General features: G+C 49.7%; 7 protein-coding genes across 9 annotated transcripts; 6 read left to right on the top strand and 1 right to left on the bottom strand.

Annotated features, from left to right (window-relative positions):
• Positions 1-342: 342 nt before the first annotated feature.
• On the top strand, positions 343-2,492 carry H257_14381 (hypothetical protein). 3 transcript variants are annotated; one of them, XM_009842161.1, is made up of 7 exons: positions 343-677; positions 737-919; positions 986-1,075; positions 1,126-1,288; positions 1,649-1,797; positions 1,860-2,051; positions 2,093-2,492. In XM_009842161.1, exons 1-7 carry the CDS (start codon positions 375-377, stop codon positions 2,366-2,368), a joined length of 1,356 nt encoding a protein of 451 aa, XP_009840463.1. In that variant the 5' UTR covers positions 343-374; the 3' UTR covers positions 2,369-2,492. The 3 variants fall into 3 exon arrangements, with proteins under 3 accessions (XP_009840463.1, XP_009840465.1, XP_009840464.1); XM_009842163.1 differs by having other exon boundaries at positions 1,649-2,051; XM_009842162.1 differs by having other exon boundaries at positions 343-919.
• Positions 2,493-2,580: 88 nt separating this feature from the next.
• Positions 2,581-3,538, top strand: H257_14380 (hypothetical protein). The gene is made up of 5 exons (XM_009842160.1): positions 2,581-2,762; positions 2,813-2,892; positions 2,949-3,134; positions 3,208-3,374; positions 3,434-3,538. Exons 1-5 carry the CDS (start codon positions 2,594-2,596, stop codon positions 3,450-3,452), a joined length of 621 nt encoding a protein of 206 aa, XP_009840462.1. The 5' UTR covers positions 2,581-2,593; the 3' UTR covers positions 3,453-3,538.
• Positions 3,539-4,132: 594 nt separating this feature from the next.
• H257_14379 (hypothetical protein) lies at positions 4,133-7,627 on the top strand. Its single transcript, XM_009842159.1, has 5 exons — positions 4,133-4,280; positions 4,359-4,594; positions 4,668-4,764; positions 4,810-5,985; positions 6,733-7,627. The coding sequence occupies exons 1-5, from the start codon at positions 4,194-4,196 to the stop codon at positions 7,501-7,503; spliced, it is 2,367 nt and encodes a 788-aa protein (XP_009840461.1). The 5' UTR covers positions 4,133-4,193; the 3' UTR covers positions 7,504-7,627.
• Positions 7,628-8,023: 396 nt separating this feature from the next.
• H257_14378 (hypothetical protein) lies at positions 8,024-11,265 on the top strand. Its single transcript, XM_009842158.1, has 4 exons — positions 8,024-8,882; positions 8,951-8,983; positions 9,557-9,694; positions 9,766-11,265. Exons 1-4 carry the CDS (start codon positions 8,104-8,106, stop codon positions 11,135-11,137), a joined length of 2,322 nt encoding a protein of 773 aa, XP_009840460.1. The 5' UTR covers positions 8,024-8,103; the 3' UTR covers positions 11,138-11,265.
• A 1,107-nt stretch (positions 11,266-12,372) lies between these two features.
• Positions 12,373-13,159, top strand: H257_14377 (hypothetical protein). Its single transcript, XM_009842157.1, has one exon. The coding sequence runs from the start codon at positions 12,403-12,405 to the stop codon at positions 12,985-12,987; it is 585 nt and encodes a 194-aa protein (XP_009840459.1). The 5' UTR covers positions 12,373-12,402; the 3' UTR covers positions 12,988-13,159.
• Positions 13,160-13,545: 386 nt separating this feature from the next.
• On the bottom strand, positions 13,546-14,475 carry H257_14376 (hypothetical protein; the record flags this gene model as incomplete). The annotated part of the gene is made up of 2 exons (XM_009842156.1): positions 13,546-14,204; positions 14,260-14,475. The coding sequence occupies 2 exons, from the start codon at positions 14,473-14,475 to the stop codon at positions 13,569-13,571; spliced, it is 852 nt and encodes a 283-aa protein (XP_009840458.1). The 3' UTR covers positions 13,546-13,568.
• Positions 14,476-14,639: 164 nt separating this feature from the next.
• H257_14375 (hypothetical protein) lies at positions 14,640-18,836 on the top strand. Its single transcript, XM_009842155.1, has 6 exons — positions 14,640-15,212; positions 15,388-15,474; positions 15,704-16,015; positions 16,120-16,203; positions 16,288-16,382; positions 17,228-18,836. The coding sequence occupies exons 1-6, from the start codon at positions 14,663-14,665 to the stop codon at positions 18,764-18,766; spliced, it is 2,667 nt and encodes an 888-aa protein (XP_009840457.1). The 5' UTR covers positions 14,640-14,662; the 3' UTR covers positions 18,767-18,836.
• Positions 18,837-19,443: the final 607 nt, after the last annotated feature.

Genomic DNA, 19,443 nt, shown 5'->3' with positions numbered 1-19,443 from the left:
AAGTCGCCAGAACCAGTGGATCTCACAATCTCGCCGCCACAGCAGGCTACTCCGTCGTGTGGGAGGCCTTGATACATTACTGTACGACTTTTGATTGGCACCATGTACAGTGTACAGTGTACAGTACATCAAGTTGATCTTGCGTCCATTCGATTCGAATTTGCAGGATACATGGCCCTGGCGCAAAGCCACGGCGACTGGCGCATCGCTGCTACTGTACCGGTACAATGAATGTATCATTGCGATGTCTTTGTGTTGGCGGCGTCCGAATGTCATGGAGCAACTAAACAATCATTGGTAGAAATCAGTTCTTTTCTTATGATTTGATTGGTACACTGAATAGAGCCATCGGATTGGTTCACGTCGTTTCGACCATGGATACAGTCGTGGAATGTATGATGGAAGATCAAGTTATGAAGAATCGACACTGCGTCGAAAGCTCTTCACGCGTCGTGACAAGCTCCATGCAGTGGAAATCATCGGCGCCTCGGTTCGATGACGGTCATGAACAAGCAGACGACATGATTCGCTTGGCTCCGAGTGTACAAGTTCGATCAACCAGCAACCACAACTTCCCATCGACGAAAGTGACGTCGCGTCGAAACATAAAGCATCCACGGCTGGCTCATCTCGGCACGTATCACATTCTCCGTGAGTGGGCGGCTAAAGTCATACAGGTAACTTCCCCATTCCAGGCGTGTCAAGGTTTATCAAGTCACAGTCCAAGCAAGCACAGACGAGATATAGCCACTTCCGCCAAAAACGAATGCTCTTGACGCGCCACGTTGAAGCGATAAAGGTGTCACAACGCGCGATCGCATTCGACATTATGGAACGGTTGGTGGGCGATTTCATTCAACTGGAGTTCATTCCAGACCTCCTCATCGATATCTTTACTACTGGAATCGACGAGTATACGGTACATTTGTGTGGTTCAGTAATCAAGTAGTACTAGTAATAATATGGACGATCATTTGTGTGGTAGCCGCATCCCGTGGAAGTGCAAGCCATGCACCAGTTTTACCATGCACTTGTGCAAGAAGTTGTGCTTGACAACGTCCGGGACATCGCGACGGTATCTCCTCCACAGATCAACTTATAGCGACCTCACAACTTGTCATGCAGGCAACTGTCGATCGTCTTGTGGCAGCGTATTTCACAGCAGCAACGAATGATGCAATCATGCAAGCCACCACAACCCAACAACTTCAACATCCATGGCTACGACTGGTTACTTTGTTTGTCCACGACTGGATAGCGCCATTTCTACGCGAGATTGTCGTCGAGGGTATGTGTGCTTCATTCTGCTTTTTTGCCTTTTACCCAAAATTTCGACTTTGTCCTGAATCGCCAAATCCATCGATTGATTCTTCTCTTGGCACTGTGAATTTTGAATTTTGAATGTGAAAAAGGGATTGTACTCACACTAATTTCAGTCACACACTAATTAGTGATGCTTTCCTGCGGCTCGATTCTTCTGCCGATTCTTGTGTCCATTTATTTGGTTTTGTGTCTCCATGTCGCTCCAGTGTTTATTAGTAGAATAAACATAACATTAACAATAAGTACATATATACATAAGTACTGAATGTTATTACACATATATATATATATGTACGTACGACGATGGTGGTCGTGATACGGTTAGGAGTGGACGACTTGGTGAACCAGTACTTGACGGCAAAACAACATTACGCGTTCTTGGACACTTGGATGCATCAAATCATCGCCGAAACAGCCGCTTCGATCCATCACGACATACAACTTGATGCATTCTTCGACACATTGTTGCACGACGTACTGTCGTTACGGCTATTTTGATATGACTGTACAGTGTCACATATAGATAATGGTTGTAGGTCATGCAAAGCCAACTGGTCGACGTCGTCGCGTCGGAAGTTGCGCTCGCTCAAACTGCCATCAACCAAGGAATTCAACGACGAGAACGTGCCTTGATATCCGATACTGCGTCCGCCAGCCTTCTCGACCATGCCATGCTTCGAGGTCTGCTCGAGTTGTTGGCCCTAAAAGCAGATCGCTTGGCGTTCAAGGTAAGTTGTACGTACGAGGTTGTCGCTAACGACAGTTGTAGGACTCGTGTGATCAACTCCTGCAAATGATGATGCTCAAGCAAATGCTGTCCCTGCAGAAACGCCAGGCCGAGCAGGAGGCCGTGGTGCGATCGAGTGCCGTGTTGGTCGCGTGCCATAACCAGTGCTTGCAAGCAGGCCTAGGTCAATTGATCTCTGGGCTGGTGCAACGTGGATGGGACGACTGGGAAAACCGAATACACATGGACGAACTCAACGAGACTGCGGCGGCGGCTGCTGCTATTGCACTGCGTAATAGTACCAAACAGCCCAGTTAAACGTTACCGTACTTTATATCGGCGCAAATTCTGAAGAGGAAATACATGAAGGCCGCGGATATAGTGCTTACTGATTGCTGGCTAAGCGTATCACGATGGACATTTGATATTCGTGACAAGTTGGAAACTCGACCCAAAACTACACTCGTACTTAATAGAATATAGTCGAGTAAAGTTCGAGAGTGCGACGTACTTTATCTCCATCTACTGATTGGTTTGATTCGAATGGCGTTGCGAGCGGCGGTCCGATCGTTTGCGGTGGTGGCACTGCGCCCAAAGCCGGCGGCGGAAGTGTTCCATGCCCAGACCTTCCAAGTGCGCAAGATGAGTGTGTTCTCAAGCATCAAGGACAACATCTCGCACCGGTTGGAAACGCGCAAGAACGACAAGAATGGTAAAGAGCAGAGAAACCCATCGACGCGTGTTGATGCGTGGTGTGTGTAGCCCAGGCATACGTGGACCAGATCAACTTCTTGGCCAACTCGAAGACGTACACCCTTCAGGATCACTTTGAGCAAATGAAGGTACGTTATCTGTACGCTCATCTCGATCGCCGCCGACACACTCATCATGGTTGCAGAAACAAGCGGAAGCGGGCGGTGTGACTGGATGGAAGTCCATGATGCCAGGGGTGTCTTCGATGCCTCAAATCCAGCAGATGAAGGCAAGTTTGCAGATCATGGAAGCCATGGAGCAAACCCACCGCGAAAACCCGGCGCTTATCAACGGCAAGGTCAAGCGAATAGTGTCGGAAAAAGTCGGCCAGGTTCGTGTTGTGTGGTTTTTCCCCCCTTTTAATCGAGATTTCCTACCGAATAATTGACGAAATCTGTTGGCAGTCGTTGGAAGAGATCAACAACACACTCCGGTCGTACGAGCAACTCAATTCCCTTCGCTTGTGGCTACGCAAGCGCGTCGAGCGCGGCCTGCCGCTGCCAGACTCGCTGGACAACACCACAGAAATGATCCGTGAAGACCCCACGGGATTCCCGACCAAGAACTTGCGGTACTGAAAGCACCACAGTCAACCAGGTCGTCTTGACCAGATATCTTGTGTGTGTGTAGCCCCAAGCGTCGCCGTTAGGAACTGTGCACGAACAAGCATATGATTGATTCTCCACTACTCCATGTATGTGTGGTTGACTGTAATACTAGCAGTGTTGCTCGCCATCGTTGTCCTTATCATTGGATTTGCTACCGCAGTCAGTGATTGCTGGAAGAGGCTTTGCGTGGCTCTAACATGATGTCCACTTGTGCAGCCACCGCCTGCAGTAACTTACTGTACCGGTAGTTGTACAGTAGTTGGTAGACAAGGTCACATGCAGCATTACGTACTGCTTGCAGTGTACAGTATAAACGGCAACAATCGTGTCATTCACATAATATATCTCGGCAGAACAAATATTGCAAGACATGAAAAGTTGACTTTTTATAATGTTTTATTACTACTTTTTAAAAGTAGTAATAAAACATTATAATACTAAGCTTACCACTACTACTGAAGTATTAAAATACTTCAGTAGAAGTGGTAAGCTTAGTATTAACCTGAACTGTACTATTAAAATAGTACAGTTCATGGTATTAATAGTAGGATAATTATAAAAAAATACAACGTGTATCAAAAGGATAATACTATTAATAGTAGAAACGTGCAGTACCATCATTTTGGGAATATTTTGACCATGTATTTCAGAATATTTCCATAAAAGGGTTTATTTCGAGCGTTTTGGTAGAAAAGTGGAGATATTTTGATCGCTACGTGGTGTCAAAATCTTCGACGTCACCCTAAACGAAGGCAGCCACACAAGCACCAAGGCCACGCAGCATGTCCGCCCCCGCTCCTCCGCCGTCCAAGGGCAATCCTAGCTACTTTAGTGACAAGAAGAAAGGGGAAGTGAACGAGCTTAAGAATGTACGTGGCATGATATCAGCCTCCATGCCCTGCATGTAGGCGATGACCCTGACGTCCGATTCCTGCTCGAATATATAGCTGTTGCGCGACTCGACCGTCGAGCGCGACTCGAAGAAGAAGCGAGAGATCATCAAGAAAGTGATTGCGTACATGACGTTGGGCATCGACGTGAGTCGCATCTTCAGCGAGATCGTCATGTGCGTCGACACCAAGGACATCATTACCAAGAAGATGGTGTATTACTACCTGACCAACTACGCCAACAAGAACGCGGACTTGGCCATCTTGTGCATCAACACCCTCTTGACCGACTGGTACGTGCTCGTCCTCGATCCCACGTCATCCCCGTCCTTTGCTGTTTTCATCGCATGTACTTTCTCTCCTTAGTCGGAACGAAGACCCCCTTGTTCGTGGTTTGGCGCTTCGCTCCCTCTGTTCTCTTCGCTTGGAAACCATGCTCGAGTACATCCACGAACCCCTCCAGGTACATACACATCACCTCCCTCCATCTCATTCTCATCCCTTGCAGCATTCGCTTACCGACACGAGTGCGTACGTGCGCAAGACGGGGGTAATCGGCATCCTCAAGGTGTTTTCGCTCAACAAGGAGCTCATCAAGGACAGCGAGATGGTGGACACGCTGTACAACATGATCCGCGACCGCGACCCGCAGGTCGTGTCCAACTGCCTCGTCGCGCTCAACGAGATTATGGCGGACGAGGGCGGGATCGCCGTGAACCAGCAGATCGTGCTGCACTTGCTCACGCGCATCTCCGAGTTTAACGAGTGGGGGCAATGCAACATCCTCCACGTCGTGAGCACGTACCGTCCGTCCAGTGAGGAAGAGATCTTCAACATCATGAACATTCTCGAGCCGCAACTGCGCGTGTCCAACTCGGCGGTGGTGCTCGGCACGGCCAAATGCTTCTTCAACCTCACCGACAAGATGCCGCAGGTCCACACCCAAGTGTTTGAGCGCATGCGGCAGCCCATGCTCACGCTCATGGCGGGGGGATCGCACGAACTTAACTATTGCGTACTGCACCACATTCTGCTCATGGTGGGCAAGTACCCCCGAGTGTTTTCCCCCGACTACCGCCAGTTCTACATCCGATACAACGAACCCAGCCATGTCAAGTATGTCAAGCTCGACATCCTCAGCGGCATCGCAGAAAACCACAGCGTCGCAGACATCATCATGGAGCTGAGCGAGTACGTGACGGACGTCGATCAAGAGCTCAGCCGCCGCGCGGTCCGAGCCATCTCGCAGATCGCCATCGGCAACAGCTTTGGCCACGAAGGCCTGGACGCCATGCACGACCAGATCGTCGACACGATGGTCGAGTTCCTCGAAATGAACTTGGATTATGTGCGCGATGAAACGCTCGTCGTGATGAAGGATCTGCTCCGCAAGTTCCCCCACAAAGTCGACGACGTCCTCGACGTGCTGCCCCGCATCATCCCCAAAGTCGACCACGCCCCTGCCAAATGCGCCGTGATTTGGATGCTCGGCGAGTTTGGCCAGGACTTGCGCCGTGCACCGTACGTGTTGGAGCGCCTGATCGATTCCTTTGCCGATGAAATCGCGCCGTCCGTGCTCCTGGAACTGCTCAGTGCGTCGCTCAAGCTGTTCTTCAAGCGTCCTCCCGAGATGCAATCGATGCTTGGACGTCTGTTGCAAGCCGCGATGGATGAATCCCAACGTGTACGTGAAGACTCGCGATCTCTTGCTATGTGATATAAGTTTTCCCTATTATGTTTGTGTATTTGAAGCCACGCTTTGAATCAAAGTATATTCTATATTTTAACTCTGATTGGTCTATATACTTCGAAATTCGATTTCAATGACAAATCAAACCAACTGATTTAACTTACCTTACTCTGATTGGCCACAATACATGGATACACCCATAAACTTCAGTGTGCCTTATTAAAATCCATCGTTGTATGTGTATGTATGTGATGACATGCATGATGTTGTTGTAAATTTTCGTGTTTTTTATTGAATTGTCTTGAGAAGGTTAAAGTGTCGATCGTGTTCTTACGCCAAAAATATGTCCCCAAATATATATATAATATATATATACAAAATCGTATATATATAATATATATATATACAAAATCGTGTTGGCTCATATATATATATTATATATATACGTAGTATATGTGAACATGATGCAGTCGTCCCTGTCCATCGTTTAAAGAAATTTGTCGCATGTGGTTCATCATTGGTGGCTTGCCGAGACCGTGTGTGTATGAGTGTTTTCTCTTCGTATGATCGTGCATCATCCTGGCATGTGACTGCTTTTATCGCCTTGCAATATATATAATATATTGAAATATGTATAATATATAGACAGATATATAATATATTGAACTCGAAGTATTCCACCTACAAGCAAAGCAAAACAGTATCATCACTGACCCACTTCCTATGGTTGGTTGCTCGTAGAACATTGACGTGAAGGACCGGGCGTTGTTTTACTACCGGCTCTTGTCGCAAGATGTCAACACGGCGGCGCAGATTGTGCGCCAGTTTGAGCCCGACATTGTCGATGTATTTGCCGAGATGGTCGAGACGGATTTGCAGGACAAGCTCTTTCGCGAGTTCAACACACTCGCGGTTGTGTACACCAAGCCCAGCGAGACGTTCGTGTCGGCCGCGCATCTCATCACGCGATTGAATGTCGAATCGAATGCTGGCGGTGGTGATAATGATGAAGAAGAGGACGAAGACGAAGACGAGGAAGATGAACCCCACGTGCAGCCGCCTCTTCCCTACGGCAACCACGGCGGGCCCCGTCCACCCGCGGCGGCAGTTGACTTGCTCGGGATGCTCGATTTTTCCCACCCAACGACGACAGCGCCGCCGCCAGCCGCGTTTCAGCTGACCCCAAACCCGTCGATGGATGCCGCCACGTTTCAAAACCTGTGGGGGTCGCTGCGTGTGGTGTCCCAGATTCAGCTCAAGATGCCGGCGATTCCAGCGCAAGGCGACATTGAGCGCGCGTTCGGCGCCCACGGCATCCTGACCATGGCGGCGGGGGATGTGGGGCCCCAGTACAAATTCTTCTTTTACGCCCAAGACAGCCAGCGCAACTATTACTTGGCGGAAACTGTCGTCGAAAAGGCCCAGCTGGTGCTCTACGCAACCATCAAGGGCCAAGACGAAGTGGGCGGCACCCAATTTGGCGACCATTTCAAGCGTGTGTTGTTTGGATAAGTCAACATTGTTGCATTGTATATAGTACGACGACGATGTGACCAGGCCCTGGAATAACTGAAACGTTCAGTTCACCATCATATGCCTGTTATTAACTGTTACTAGTACTTGTTATACCGGTTTGGAGCATATCGGCCAATGACGAACAATTTCATGGTTCCGATTGGGAGTTGTCTCTAATTGGACAGAAATATCCAATCACTGACGCGTTGATTATTTTTAGCCAATGAAGTATCAGTACAGGGATGAATTTAGACCAATGCGCATGCCTGAATAGTTTTCAAGCTTGGAGCTGTACCAGTTTAGATTTCACTAACATTTTCATAGGTACTGAAGCGGGGGGTACATATAGTAGTATATGGGGTGGTAGTCTATTCAAGCATTCAGTGCATTGTGACAATATCTTGAGCGACTACTTATTGCAAAGCTCGATGACGTTACTGTAACGTTATTACGTTACCTTACGTCCCTCGTAACCGGAATTATCTGTCAATTATCCGGAGTAGAGCATCACATTGCTCCGAGGATGCATCTACCGGTACAGTACTTCGCGGTGTCCTTGGCTGGTTTGACCAAATTCCTTTCATCTATCTACCTTTGATGAAGCCATGGAAGGCGGCGATATTGACCCTTGTAGCAGTTGTGCTGGCTGCCGTCGCTCAGGGGGACCAATGCTCGGCCATTGAAGAGGACATCGACTACTATGGTAACGACATCCGCTCCACCAACCAGTTTCGCGCGGACGATTGCTGCAACGATTGCTCGTTGACGCCGAATTGCGTCATGTTCGTGTGGAGCAATGGCACGTGCTGGCTCAAGTATTCGCTGCAGGGCACACGCAGTCGATCGTTCGGGAAGCGAGCAGGGTTTGTGCACCGAGCAACCCAATGTAGCGTTATCATGGAAAACAAGGATTACATTGGCGGGAGCTGGTACGATTTAGCCAAGACGCTTCAATCTCGCGCCGAGGCCTGTTGCAGCGACTGTGCCGCCACGTATGGCTGCGCAGCGTGGGTATGGTACAACGACACTGTGTGGACAAAGAATGGCGTGACTGGCTCTGGCACGTGCTACCTCAAATCAAAGGGATACGTCCATGACAACAGCACGATGTCCCGCCCTGGACGGCGGGCTGCAGAGTACAGGAACTACGTGCCAACGCTCGGCCCGCCGCCATCGTCCTCGTACGATTCTTCGTCGAGCTACAGCAGTTCGTCCAACTCGACCATCAACGCGATTCTCATCGTCGTGGGCGCCATTGGTGTCTTTGCTGGATGTGCGATTCTCTGCATTAAAGTGTGCTCCGAAGTGTCCGCAAACTACCCGAACGCCCCGCTCACGACCGACACACCTCGCCAACTCCAGCCCGAGTACCAAAAGTCAGTCAACCGCTTTCTCATTTAGATCATGTATATATATATACTCACCACATTCTACCTCTTGTTAGCTTGGGACGGCGGCGCCAAGACATCGACAACAAGTACGTGACTAGAGTCCTTTGACCCAAGAGTTTGGATTTGCTTTTGTGCTGATTCGCCATACCTATCGATCGATCGATGAAAAAGCGTACAAAATTGAGAGTCACACACTATTTCGATGTGGACTTGGTCGACGAGTCGATTTGATTGGCCACTTGATTCGTGTTCTGGGTTTTGATTGGTCGATCGATTGTCTGCTTCGACCACCCCACTCCAATTTCGAATCAACTTGACAATACTCCTAGTAACGAGTAGTAGTAGCGTCGTTTGATGACGCATTAGTATTGCCCCTTTTACCCAAAATTTGGACGTTTTGCCAAATCTATCGTTCGATTCTTTGACTTTTATCATGTAAAATTCGTCCAGTGTCACACTAATTTAAGTAACACACTATTTCAATGTGGACTTGGTCGACGAGTGGATTTGATTGGCCACTTGATTCGTGTTCTGGGTTATGATTGGTCGATATATCGATTGTCTGCCGATTTGGTGCTACTCATTCGATTGAATCGACAATATGTGTTCATAACTATTTTAATTTCTATTTATATAAATATTATGACTACTCCAACTAGGTCCGAGCACTTGTGGCGCTGTGGCATCTGCTGGTTTGACTCGCCGTCCGACAAAGGCGCGTGTATGCTGTGTGAATCCGACCGAGGCACGTCGTTCGAGTCCCCTAGTGACCTCAACGCCGTCCAGCACAGTGCGTGGTACTATCTACTAACACGTTTATTAGTTAGCCACCAACTAACCGCCACCCCATCTCTTGTACTATATGTAGGGCTCGAAACCAGTGGGTTCGCACATTCGACCACGTCGACGATGTAGCCATGTGGAAGCAACGGCCTACTCACGCTACTACGTGCGCAGACTACTTTTTTGTGATTGCGTCGTCCAACCTCGTCACAGACAATGACGACGACGCCTGCCACTGTCTGACGTGGCAGCCTCTGACGCGAGAGACGAGTGCAGCTGCGACACTGAGCGGCGAGACGTTGTTGTCGTCGTGGTTTCTCAATGATGCTGACGACACGGGAGTGCCAAGTGTGGTGCCGTTCCAGGAAAAGTTTGCCACGTCGTTAATCCACTGGACGCACACTGTCACAAGTGTAACCAAGATCAAAATCCACAGAGACACCGTTTGGCCCGAATCGGTCGCGGCGCTCGTCGAGATTCGAGCCGCGTCCAAGACCAAGGTCGTGTTTCTAGGCGAGGAAGGCGTCGATGCCGGCGGCGTCCAGCGGGAGTGGTACTCGCTCCTGTCGCAGGCCTTTCTGGACAATGGGCTGTTTATCGAGCACGACAACCGAAGCCTCGGCCTCAACCCGCAGTACGACGCCGACCCCATGCACTTTGTCGTGCTTGGGCGGTTCCTGGGTCGGGCGATCATCGATGGCCAAGTACTGCCGTTCTCTCTCACGGTGCCGCTGTTCAAGACGTTACTGGGCTACCCCGTATCGATAGAAGACATCAGGTATATTGACCAAACTACGTACACGTCGCTCGTGTATGTGCGGGACACGGCCGATGTTGGCGCGCTCGCGCTGGATTTTACATGGACGCTGCCCGATGGAACGTCTGTCGAGTTGATGCAAGGGGGGAGCGACGTGGCTGTGACAGAGGCCAACCAGGCCGAGTATGTGGCAGCGCTGGTGCGGTTCTGGCTGCTGGACGCGGTGCAAGGCCCACTGGCGCTTGTCGTCCGCGGGTTCTACGATGTGCTCAGTCCCGACGTCATGTTTCGGTTTGATTACAAGGAGCTGGAGCTCATACTGTGCGGCACGAGTGAGATCAACATTGTCGAGTGGCAGTTTGAGACGGTGGCAACCCCCGACTTGACGGCGAGCCCAGCACTAGGATGGTTCTGGGATGTCGTCGAGCGCGACATGCAACCCCACGACCGCGCCAAGCTGCTGCAGTTCACGACTGGCAGCTCCCGCGTCCCCCTCCAGGGCTTCCGCGCGCTCACGGGCAACGACGGCCAGCTGTGCCCGTTTAATTTGAAAGGCGTGCCGTACACCAAAGGCGCATTGCCCAAGGTCCACACGTGCTTTAACCGCATCGTGCTGCCGCTGTACCCGTCCCGATACCTCATGCACGAAGCGCTCTTTGTGCTCGTAAACATGGAGGTCAAGGAGTTTACCATGAAATAAGGAGATTTGTATTACTGTACGTACTACTACTGGGGCATGGGCAGGATACGTGTATGGGAAAAAAAATAGGCATTTTGAAGTATAATAATTGACAAATACATACAAAATAATATGAATTGCAAGGCGTGGGAAACTTGCCATTATGGAGTGTAATTTTGTTTGCGAGATCCAATTGAATATTTCAATGTTCTGCCAACAACAACAATAATTATTAATAGTAATACTTCGAGGTATTGTGAATTCGCTAGTATAAACTTCCAAAATTCGCCTGGTTTGTCTACAGTAGTCCAAATTGAATCACGCCGGAAGTTGTGATTGGTTGAATATGCTTGTCTCCTTTCTGCAAGAGCCAATCAAATCCACTAAAAAATGGATTAGCCAATAGCGTCGATTCGTGATTCGATTCGGCGGCGAGATTCGATTCGACGGGGTCTGGAAATTCGTATCGAATCCACAATATTATCTTTTGTATGTATTAATAATGCATACAATCAAAAGTAATTGACAATTCTTGATTAATAAAGCTGCAAGAATACTATGTTAACCCTAATGGACAACTACTTTGAAGTAAATACTTATCCCTCGAAATGGCTACAATTAAATACTGTACTACTAGCGTTTAAACCGCTGTCAATTGGTAAAAAATATTTCTTTCCAATCCTTGTGACGCCTAGGCATGGAGATATGCATATATACCTGGAATTCCCATGGTGAAAGTCCATTGGTGCCTGTGTAAAATCAAAAGTCCACGTGACCCGATTCCTTTGATAGTTCTGCGCACAAGTTGGTGCTGTATAGTGCTGCCTCCAGGACTAATATTGTCTATTCGATTCGATACTGGAGCCCTCAGCAGAATCAAATGTCTTACGAGAATGGATTAAAGAACTGCCTAAACCAATCAAATCACGTCATGTCAAATTTCTGCCAATCCAAACGTTTGATTCGGCCCACTTCCTCTGCATGGGGCAAACCCACATATATACTACTAATCTTTGTTAGACATCGTTTGTACAAGCTTAAATGCGATCAAATGGAATCGAATGCTATATTTGGTGAAATGACTCGCAAGTCCAAATTTGGGTGAAATGCCCAATAGCTTGCTTGACAAGTTGATTTGTAGGCGGTTGATTTGCTGTTTTTCGCATAATTTTGGCAAAATAGCTGAATTTCATTTATTTATTTATTGTTCCATTTTGTGGGGTGGTGTATCCGGAAGTTTTATCCGGATATCTAAAGCGTTGTGTGCCGAGCGTGCCATTGGAGCGATGAGCAGCAAGAAGCATCGCGACGAGAACTACGGGTTCAAGCGGTCGTCTGGCGTGGACTACACGCAAGTGAAGGACCGGGTAATCGACGACGACCGCTTTGAGCGACAGCGGGCGATACGGGCAGGACAGATGGACCACCCGCCTGTGTCGGCGGAAGCCGCGTTGGTCGGCGCTAAGTCTGCGACCATGGATGCGTTCGTGCGGATGCTGACGGGTCAGGAAGAAAAGATGTCCATGGCGGATAAGCTAGCAGGTCCATCGAATCGACCGACATGGGAAGAGTTCAAGAAGGAGAATGGGGACAAGCTCGCGTTGAGCGCGTCAAGCCAGGAGAAGGAGATGCTCGAGTACAGGCGGCAACTCGACCTGGAGCGGGAAAAAGTGCTCAAGAAGCGCAGCAAGAAGGGCAAGAAGCGGCGAAAGCACGGCCACTCGTCCGACGACGACGACGACGCTTCGTCGAGCGAGAACGACAAGCACAAGAAAAAGAAGCACAAGAAGAAGCACAAGAGCAGCAAAAGCAGCAAGAAACGCAGCACGTCCCCGATGCGGCTGTCGTCGTTCTTTGAAGAAACGTCATAGCACGAGGACGTATGTAGACCTTCCAAATGTGCTGATCTGGAATGGACAGAGCTTTCTGGATGAATTGTAGCCGCTTGGTCTGTCTAGTTAGCAGCGTGCAGCTCAAGGAAAGCCATCTCGTCGGTGCCAATTCTACTATTAACAGAACTACTACTACGTAGTCGGTACTACCTTTTATCTACTACTATCTACCAGTAGGTAGTAAGTAGGCCTTACCGGTAGTAGTACTTCGAAGTATTAATAGTTACTAGTATGTACTAGTATGTTGTTGAGGCCAAGAGAATCTCAAATGTCTACAACTTGCGAGTTACTACAAGTAAACCACGTAAATGGCGGTCCTTTACTACTAGTACTACTATATCTGCGGGCACCAGCATATGAGTCACTGATGTAGACGACACACTAAACAGGTCCATCTTCCATCCCGACGTAAGCGAGGTCTACTACCTCCTGGTTAGTACTACTATATGCGTACTACGACACCATGTCAACAGTATGTGCACTGCCAACACCTACTAAACTGTCCCCTGTCATGGTTCAGTCTGTACATGCGACACCGTTGTCTAGCTTTACCGACTTCGTTATCGGTATATTTTCATGGACGTAAGAAACAGGGCCGTGAGTCCGGCGGCAGCGCACCGCGTGGCGAGGTCCGACATGTCTGTGAGCTCCACCAACCCACTGGGTAGCTTGCGCTCCATGTCCACTTGCTCGCCGCGCACGACCATCTGCTTCCACCGAAGATGCTGCAGACGCTTGACATACTCGGACACGAATGCTTCGACGCCTTCCACGACGATCACGCCTGGCCATCCAATTTTGCTGAACCCGCCCAGATGGAGCTCCTTCGCCCAGTCCTTGACCACTTGCCGCTTGCCTGGCGCGATGATGTGGTGAAAGTAGATGGCCCGCCGACCGATCTCGGATGTGTTGATGGCAGGACGAGGGGGAGGGCGGCATATGGTTGGGAGGTCGAGTGCAGCATCGCCGAACGAATGGGATGCTTGTTCGATGCGTGCGACGGCTTCTTGGTAGATTTGGAGGGTCGACACATCCCCTGCACATGACGTAGCGATCTCCTCGAGCGCGTCCGCGATAGAAGTCCGGATTGCGCGGGGTAACGTGGGACACACGAGCTCGACGTCCAACGGTTCGGTGGGGTAGTCCTTGGGGAACGACAGCTTGAGTTCGGCGATGTGGTTGTCCACAGGGCATGTCTGTCTCGTCAAGGTGGCGTGAGTCGGGTTGAATCATCAGGTCGTTGTTGTATACCGTGAGGTAGAGTGTTACGTGGATTAGGGGGAGGTCAATTGTCGCCGACGCCTCCGTCGCAGACATCGCTGCAGATTCGAAAAGCACTTTCACGTACGGATCGACGTGCATTTCATCGTCACTTGGAAACATGCTGGCCAGACACTCCAACTCATCCACCTGCTGCTGGATGTGCACCACGGCCATCGCATACAGCGGCATCGCCTCGTCGGCCATTATTGTGTCGAATGAACAACATCGTTTCAGCCAATCGGAATTGGAATAAGTGTTCATCCGGATAATGGTGGTAAACGAGTGATCCAATCAAAAGCCTCCTCAATCGAAGTTCGAAGTTTGAATTTGATTGGTCGGTTCGATTGACCTTTGGCCATCCAATAATCCCTGCGAGCAACAACGAAAGATCATGAACGCGCCCAAGCGAAGCGTGATCTCCAAGAGCTGGGCGCCAGTCCGAACGCATGCCGGCATCTACACCGGCGGCAAGGTGCAGTTGTCTCCTCAGCGTCCCGGCGTCGAGGCCGGCAGCACGTTTGCGTGCATGCTGCAGGACGACGTGGCGGTGGTGGATGCCACGACCGGCGCGCTGCTGTTTACGCTGCAAGCCGACAAACTCGACGAGGAGAAGGAGGCTATTCTAAGCTTTGCGCTGCGGCCAAAGCACAACCACATCGTGACCGCAAGTCGCAACTCGCTGCTTCGGCTGTGGGACCTCGAGACCCGCACGTGCATTCGCACGATCAAGACCACCGACGTACCGATTCTGTGCATGGACTTCGACCCAACGGGCACACTCGTGGCTACAGGCGCGAGCGACCGATGTGTTAAAGTGTACGACATCGAAAAGGGCTTTGTCACACACAACTTTAAAAAGCACTCGGGGATTGTGACGCTGGTCAAGTTTCACCCCGACGCCAAGCGCCTTCAACTCGTGTCGGCGAGCGACGACTCTACCGGTAAGAGTCGTTTTATCCTTCTTTCCCTTGTTGGCGTGTTGTATATGTCAAGAATAGCTGGGGTGCTTTGTCTGATTTGAATGGACAACAGTTGTATCATTATCGACCTAGCTAGATTGTCTGCTACAAGAGGATACGATCGATGACGTTTGACCATTGATCTATTTTGCTTTAGTGCGAGTGTGGGACCTGGTGGCGCAAAAAGAAGTCGGGTGTATCAAGGATCACATGAGTCCTGCGACCACGGTCGCCTTCTCCAACGGTACGTCTTAGCTCTAGCCAGGTGTAGCCTAGCTTAGATTAGCTTAGCATTGCCGAAGCTAAGTATACCCGAAGCTAGCCTAGCTTAGCACTAGCCTATCCTGGTGTAGCCAAGCTTAGCTGAGCTGAGCTAGGTATAGCCAAGCCTGGCTTAGCTTAGTGTAGCCTCAGCCAAGTGTAGCCGAGCGTAGCCAGGTGAAATGTCGATCCAACTTATGTTGTGCCTGTAGACGGGTACACACTGCTGTCGTCTGGTCGGGATAAAGTGATCAACTTTTGGGACTTGCGCAAACAAGTGCTTGTGAAAACCGTGCTGGCCCACGAGTCCATTGAAGGTCTCGTGGTGCTGCCGTCTCCGCCTTCTGACGGCATTGTATTTGCGACCGCCGGGGAGAAGGGCCTCGTGAAGCAGTGGAAGCTCTCTTCGGGCGCGATCTGCTCCGTGGTGGCCTCGCAGTCCTCCGACAACTCACTTACGCACGACCAAGACGACTCGCCCTCGCCCCATGTTGCGTACACCGACCTCCTCGTCAACGCCGCTCGTACGTAATGGACAGTGTTGGGCCTGTGAACGTTGTGAATATATATATATGATGCCGAATATATATATGTATTTGGGTATTTATGAGGGTGTGCCAATACCTAGGCAACGAGCTGGTGGCCGTCACGTCCGAGCACAATTTTTTGCTACTCGACCAAGCCACGCTACTCCGCACGCGTCAGATCATCGGTACGTCCGTCGTCGTCGTCGTCCCATCCAATTTCACCACCATTGTGATGAATTTAGCAATAATATATATTTAATTTTTCATAGGATTTAACGACGACATTCTGTCGCTCAAGTTCGTGCCGTCGGCCGACGGCAACGGGCTGTCGGACCGCATTGTCGCAGCTACCAACAGCAACCAGGTACACAACACACGTGCCTACGTAGTCTTTTCACGTTCCCATCCATAATATATATCATGGATAATATATATTGTGTGCCCGGACCTGCGAAATGTGATATATATCTAAGTTTCAAAGGTCTCTTTGCGGCTATTCCTTCGTTTTTGCCAATCATGTTGAAGCTTTCATTCTTTTTATCCAATCATACTGCTTTGGCCCGAGTTCTCTCATATCGAATAATTTTTCTTGCGCTGAATTCCATACATGTATAAATACCTAAAACGTAAATATAGAAGGAATGCGTTAGTAGTATGTACTACTAGTAGTACTAAAAGAGTGATGATGGAGGTGCCAATGTTGAATACTTTGACAAATTAGTGTTGATTCGCTCGTGGGGGTTATCCGGATGAATGAAGCTAGGAGTACTATGTTGAGTACTAAACCATTGGTGAAGGAGCGAGATATGGATGATTTGATACGAATTTCCAGACCCCGTCGAATCGAATCTCGCCGCCGAATCGAATCACGAATCGACGCTATTGGCTAATCCAATTTTCAGTGGATTTGATTGGCTCTTGCAGAAAGGACGAGTATATTCAACCAATCAGATCTCCGGTGTGATTCAATGTTGATTCGACAAACTAGGCGAGTTTTGGGAGTTTATAGCGAATTCACAATACTCTGTGTTTTTTGATTGGCCACTTGATTCGTGTGTTTGCGTTTTGATTGGTCGACATCTATCGATATTGTGCATGACCTCCAAGTATCTATTCGACTACACATACATATATATTTCGCTTTACAAGGAGAATGGGGCCACATTAGGGCATAGTCCAGTGGACAATCAACCGATGGTCTGAATGTAGATCCGCGTGATGAATCGCCACACGCTTTCATGCGACCTCCTCGCGGGACATGCCGACATTGTGATGGCGCTGGCCGTGTCTCCCGACGGCAAGTGGCTCGTGAGTGCGTCGAAGGATGGCACCGCTCGGGTATGGGACCTTGTGACACTGCGGTGTGTGGCGGTGGGTGCCGGGCACGCCGAGTCGCTCGGGTCCATCGCCGTGTCGCAGAAACTGCACTCGTACGCGTCAGGGTCTGCCTTTTTCGTCACGGGGAGTTCAGACAAGACCATGAAGCTATGGCATCTGGCCCGTGCGTCCGCCTCGCCTTCTTCTTCCCTAACATCAACAACAACGTTGAGCGCTGCCGCGGCCACCAAGGCCCACGACAAGGACGTGAATGCGCTGGCGGTGGCGCCCAATGATCGGTTCATTGCGAGCGGGTCCCAAGATAAGCTCATCAAGATCTGGAATGCTTCGACGCTGGCAGTCGTGGGGGTATGCCGCGGCCACAAGCGCGGGATCTGGGCGCTCGAGTTTTCCCCCGTCGACCAGTGTCTAGCCAGCGCCAGCAGTGACAAAACGGTCAAGTTGTGGAATGTCAAGGATTTTTCATGTGTGAAAACGTTTGAAGGGCACACCGCGTCCGTGCTGAACGTGCAGTTTGTGTGCGCGGGCATGCAGCTGGCGTCGGCTGGCGCCGATGGCCTCGTGAAGCTGTGGACAATCAAAACCAGCGAGTGTGAAGCCACGCTGGACCACCACGTGGACAAGATTTGGGCTCTGGCTGTGGCCAAGGACAGCTCCGAGATGATCTCGGGCGGCGCCGACTCGACGATTCACTTTTGGGAAGACTTGACGCAGGAACAGATGGCCGCCGACAAGATCGAGAGCGATAAGAAGGTGTTGAAGGAGCAGGAGCTGGCCAACTGCCTTCGATCGCACGATTATCTCCACGCAATTGAATTGGCATTTGAGATCCAGCACCCATTCCGACTCATGCAGATTCTCCGCGATGTGAAGGAAGGCCCCAAGGACCAGTCCGTGATGGCCAAACCACGAGAGGAAGATGGTCTAGTGTATGACAAAGTGGTGGCCCAACTCGGCAACGACCACCTCCGCCAACTGCTAGAGTATATCCGCGACTGGAACACAAACAGCAAGCACAGCGAAGTGACGCAGCTGCTACTGGCTAGCCTCTTGCGTGTGGTGCCGCCGTCGCGGTGGGCCAAGATGGACGGCGCCGGCAAGTTGCTGGAAGGGTTGATTGCGTACACTGAGCGTCACTTCCAGCGCATGGAGCGGATGCTGCAAAAGTCGTACTTGGTCGACTTTACCATTGTGTCGATGCAAAAGCTCATGCCGTCGTCGTCAGGACTCGAGAACGAAGTCGATGATGTGAAGGAAGTCGATGATGTGAAGGAAGACGAAGAGGTGCCGGCGGTGGAGGTGGTGCCGGCGGTGGAGGTGGTTGTGAAGACCAAGCAACCCAAGAAGCGACCGGTGGACAAGGCTGTAGCACCCTCCAAACACACCAAGCAGCGCAAACTGAAAGCGTAGTAGACAATACTAATATGTAGTAGAGCGTTGAAAGTACTTGTGGTAATCCTCATTTTACACTACTTCACCATCAATCACTGTAACGTTACTATTAATTGGAACATGCAAAATCGCACGCTTTTTAAAGTCTACGAGCTGATTGGGTATACTATAAACCTGTGTCCAATCCGATTCGAGCAAGAATCGGAATATTTTCTAAATCGGCTTGATTCGCCAAAAGAATGACCAATCCAGCAATATGATTGTAATTTGATCCAATCAAATATACCAGTCTAAGAACTTACACTATTTGAGCAAATATTACAGTGTACATGAACGCTACACTGAAGTCTATTCAAGCCGATGAACTGTAAATATACGTAAGGGCTGAGTTCCGTGCCACATTTAGAGGCCCTCAGTTGGAGATCTTCCTGACGTCCAATTTGCTATTATAATAGTGTTTTATAATCACGAGGAAAAATGCAGATTGTGTGACTTGAAATTGTATCGAATTTCGCATTAGTTTGGAAGTAAAATGGCCTTGAATATTCAAAAGGCTGAAAACAAATCCGTGCCATTTTATCCGGATGCAAAAATGCAGTATCAGAATTTCAAAGACGCGTTCTATTGGCTATAATAGGTCAAATATCGACCGAATTGACCTATCAAAGCCGTGGCACGGAACTGTGCCCTTACGT

Source organism: Aphanomyces astaci (assembly GCF_000520075.1).
Source record: "Aphanomyces astaci strain APO3 unplaced genomic scaffold supercont1.57, whole genome shotgun sequence".
Lineage (NCBI taxonomy): Eukaryota > Oomycota > Saprolegniomycetes > Saprolegniales > Verrucalvaceae > Aphanomyces > Aphanomyces astaci.
The sequence above is the reverse complement of the archived record's forward strand: the minus strand, read 5'-3'. Positions and strand labels throughout refer to the sequence as shown.

Coding starts and splice junctions, on each gene's coding strand:
- H257_14375 (XM_009842155.1), top strand. CDS start 14,663: ATGAACGCGCCCAAGCGAAGCGTGATCTCCAAGAGCTGGGCGCCAGTC. Junction 15,475..15,703: donor CACGGTCGCCTTCTCCAACG/GTACGTCTTAGC, acceptor TTGTGCCTGTAG/ACGGGTACACACTGCTGTCG. Junction 16,204..16,287: donor CCGCACGCGTCAGATCATCG/GTACGTCCGTCG, acceptor AATTTTTCATAG/GATTTAACGACGACATTCTG.
- H257_14380 (XM_009842160.1), top strand. CDS start 2,594: ATGGCGTTGCGAGCGGCGGTCCGATCGTTTGCGGTGGTGGCACTGCGC. Junction 2,763..2,812: donor GCGCAAGAACGACAAGAATG/GTAAAGAGCAGA, acceptor TGGTGTGTGTAG/CCCAGGCATACGTGGACCAG. Junction 3,135..3,207: donor TGTCGGAAAAAGTCGGCCAG/GTTCGTGTTGTG, acceptor ATCTGTTGGCAG/TCGTTGGAAGAGATCAACAA.
- H257_14377 (XM_009842157.1), top strand. CDS start 12,403: ATGAGCAGCAAGAAGCATCGCGACGAGAACTACGGGTTCAAGCGGTCG.
- H257_14378 (XM_009842158.1), top strand. CDS start 8,104: ATGAAGCCATGGAAGGCGGCGATATTGACCCTTGTAGCAGTTGTGCTG. Junction 8,883..8,950: donor CTCCAGCCCGAGTACCAAAA/GTCAGTCAACCG, acceptor ACCTCTTGTTAG/CTTGGGACGGCGGCGCCAAG. Junction 9,695..9,765: donor GCCGTCCAGCACAGTGCGTG/GTACTATCTACT, acceptor TACTATATGTAG/GGCTCGAAACCAGTGGGTTC.
- H257_14381 (XM_009842161.1), top strand. CDS start 375: ATGGATACAGTCGTGGAATGTATGATGGAAGATCAAGTTATGAAGAAT. Junction 678..736: donor GGGCGGCTAAAGTCATACAG/GTAACTTCCCCA, acceptor AAGCAAGCACAG/ACGAGATATAGCCACTTCCG. Junction 920..985: donor CTGGAATCGACGAGTATACG/GTACATTTGTGT, acceptor TTTGTGTGGTAG/CCGCATCCCGTGGAAGTGCA.
- H257_14379 (XM_009842159.1), top strand. CDS start 4,194: ATGTCCGCCCCCGCTCCTCCGCCGTCCAAGGGCAATCCTAGCTACTTT. Junction 4,595..4,667: donor AACACCCTCTTGACCGACTG/GTACGTGCTCGT, acceptor TTCTCTCCTTAG/TCGGAACGAAGACCCCCTTG. Junction 4,765..4,809: donor ACATCCACGAACCCCTCCAG/GTACATACACAT, acceptor CATCCCTTGCAG/CATTCGCTTACCGACACGAG.